General features: G+C 31.7%; 1 protein-coding gene across 2 annotated transcripts; it reads left to right on the forward strand.

Moving 5' to 3' along the window:
- Positions 1–854: 854 nt before the first annotated feature.
- Positions 855–2305, forward strand: LOC110646117 (uncharacterized). 2 transcript variants are annotated; one of them, XM_021799460.2, is made up of 4 exons: positions 855–1026; positions 1263–1391; positions 1492–1665; positions 2033–2305. In XM_021799460.2, the coding sequence occupies exons 1-4, from the start codon at positions 958–960 to the stop codon at positions 2126–2128; spliced, it is 468 nt and encodes a 155-aa protein (XP_021655152.2). In that variant the 5' UTR covers positions 855–957; the 3' UTR covers positions 2129–2305. The 2 variants fall into 2 exon arrangements, with proteins under 2 accessions (XP_021655152.2, XP_058000182.1); XM_058144199.1 differs by lacking the exon at positions 855–1026 and adding an exon at positions 1059–1183.
- Positions 2306–2744: the final 439 nt, after the last annotated feature.

A 2744-nucleotide genomic window follows, 5' to 3' on the forward strand; every position in this document is an offset into this window, starting at 1 on the left:
GTACTAATATGTCTTTCCTTCTAAATAATCTCATAAAATCACACTACAAATCAACTTGTCACTTGTCATGCTCATGCATGCTCTTATTAAGCAATTTTACACATGATCATTTAACTTTCTATACTACAAATTTCTTCTTTATTCCAATTATTTAGTCTTTTTATTGATTACATTTTAGTTAAAATTTAAATTTGTAGTCTCATAATTTTAAAAATAATTTAATAAAATTTAATTGGATTGGATTCACCAAATTATTTCTTGTTGAATAGCGATCGGATATTGGATATAGTCTTTATATATATATATATATATATATATATATATATTATGTAATATGTAATAATATTAATATGCAAGCTGAATATTTACATAATAATAGATTGAGCAAATTAAGAAACTAATAAAGCAAGATTAGAAAAGCTGATGTAATGAAATTTGTACGTACAATGTGGCTATGGAAGTGTGAACATATGAAAATAAATTTTAATTCAGTAATCATGACTGATGTTGGTGACCAAGAAAATTTTCAATAATCTTGTTGGTGATGGATATATAATTAATGTAGTCTATTCACAAATTAAAAATATTAATAATTAATAATCATCTATATAATTAAAGATGCATGTTCAGATTTTATTATTTTACTCAACAAGGATTGATTATATATAAAGTAATCAATCATAGATTAGATTTTTAAACAAAAAAAAAAGGAGAATACATTAAAAAATGTGATAAAAGAAATATAAAAGGAGGTTAATATGGTAAATTTAGGAGAATGAATTATAATTTCGTGTGGGGGAACGGGGGCACTCATGCAGGAAACGAACAAGCAATCATATAGGGTGGAGAGGTCAGCCTCTGGCTTTATAAAACCCTTTTGTACACTTGCGTTTAGAAATTAAGGGCAAAGAAAGGCAGCTGGGATATAGCTAAAGATAAGAGTCACAAACATCAAACATGGCCTCTGGGAAGCAAAAGAAGGCTGCTCGATATGACAAGCTCCGTGACGTTACCAACTCTACTGGTGTAAATATCCCTAACCCATCACCCGATCATTCATTTCTTTTTCCCCTTTTGTTCATAGTCCTTCTTTCGCAAACATTGAATCATGAATTCTTGCAACTGTGCAAGCAGACTGTACATATGATATTGTGATGATCGTGAAAATGAAAAACTACCAATGGTTATGTTTTTGTATTTTCTTGGATTGATCGATTATTTTTTTGTTCTATATTGTCTTTCTGAACTTTGTGATTCTGCAGATGAATAAAACTTCAATCATTGTAGATGCATCTAAATATATAGAAGAGTTGAAGGAAAAAGTGGAAAGGCTGAACCAAGAGGTAGGAACTTCTCAGGCATCTGCAACTTCCCAAAATCAATTACCTATGGTAAGAACAACAATTGTGTTGTCTTTTTCCTTTTCTTTCTTCTTTTCGACCAATTATATATCAACTGATGATGCATGTCTTTCTTCTTTCTATACTTCAGCAGGTTACAGTGGAAACCCTAGAAAAGGGTTTCCTTATTAATGTTTTGTCAGAGAAGAATTGCCCTGGTTTACTTGTTTCCATACTGGAAGCCTTCGAAGAAGTGGGCCTTGATGTGCTTGATGCTAGGGTTTCATGCGAAGATAATTTTCAACTGGAAGCAGTAGGAGGAGAAGTAAGAAATAGCTTTATTTCTTTGTTTCTATTTTTTTTTATTTTCTAATGTCATCCCATTTCTTCCTCACAGTTACATATGTGTGTGAATACTTGTATATGAATACATATGTCTTTAGCATATGGTTCGTCTTTAGAAACATTTGAATAGGGAAATAAAAAATATATATATATCACATGCGAAATTCACCAACACTAACCACAAAAGTTCAGGATTTTTTTTTTAATAATTATTGACACAATTAATATTGGGTGGACAGTATTAGAATGCAATGATTATCAAATTTGCAATTGCTATGATATGGTAATTATCATAATTAATTAATTAATTTGTATTCCATTGAAGAGAGCATTCTCAACTTTTGCAGTACCAAGGGGATGCTGATAGCTTAGATGCTCAAGTGGTGAAACAGGCAGTGGTGCAGGCTATCAACAACTGGCGAGAAAATAATGACCAAGATTGACCCAAATTTTACCTTTTTGAGACAATGAGAAATGGAATTTTATATCTCTATATTTGACTCCATGAAAATGTTTATGGCGTCACTTAAGCAGCCATCAATCTATATGCATATTGTGAGCATATATTAGAGGTGTCAATTTTGACCCATTTATCTATCTACACATCCTCTCTTTTAATTATGAGTTAAAACTTAATCAACGCATTAATTTATGGTTTGGATAGATAAGAGTTGCATATGAATACGCATTTTAACTATTAATCTAAGATTTATGGTTAGGACTCTTTCCCTACTATGCAATGCACCACCAATAACAACACCATTTTCCTATACTATTGTTACCGTTATTGCTTCCATTTTTACCTCCACCACCATCCACTATCACTATTACTATTACCACCCCTATCACCTTTTCCGTAACCAGCACCACTTACCATCGTCGCCACATCCACATCCGGAGCCGTCACCATATCCACTGACGCCCACCACCATCACCACCTTCATTGATGCCCACCAACTTTATTATTATTATTGAAACATTAATACAACAAAATGAATAGATTAGGAATGGTTTTAGATTAAATAAGTACAAATACGCATGTATTTTAAAGGAGTACAG

This window comes from Hevea brasiliensis, chromosome 3 (assembly GCF_030052815.1).
Source record: "Hevea brasiliensis isolate MT/VB/25A 57/8 chromosome 3, ASM3005281v1, whole genome shotgun sequence".
Taxonomy (NCBI): domain Eukaryota; kingdom Viridiplantae; phylum Streptophyta; class Magnoliopsida; order Malpighiales; family Euphorbiaceae; genus Hevea; species Hevea brasiliensis.

Bases quoted from the DNA above. Each gene is read 5' to 3' on its own strand.
- LOC110646117 (XM_021799460.2), top strand. From the start codon at position 958: ATGGCCTCTGGGAAGCAAAAGAAGGCTGCTCGATATGACAAGCTCCGT. The intron at 1,027-1,262 runs GTAAATATCCCT...GTGATTCTGCAG, and splicing joins ACGTTACCAACTCTACTGGT to ATGAATAAAACTTCAATCAT. The intron at 1,392-1,491 runs GTAAGAACAACA...TCTATACTTCAG, and splicing joins CCCAAAATCAATTACCTATG to CAGGTTACAGTGGAAACCCT.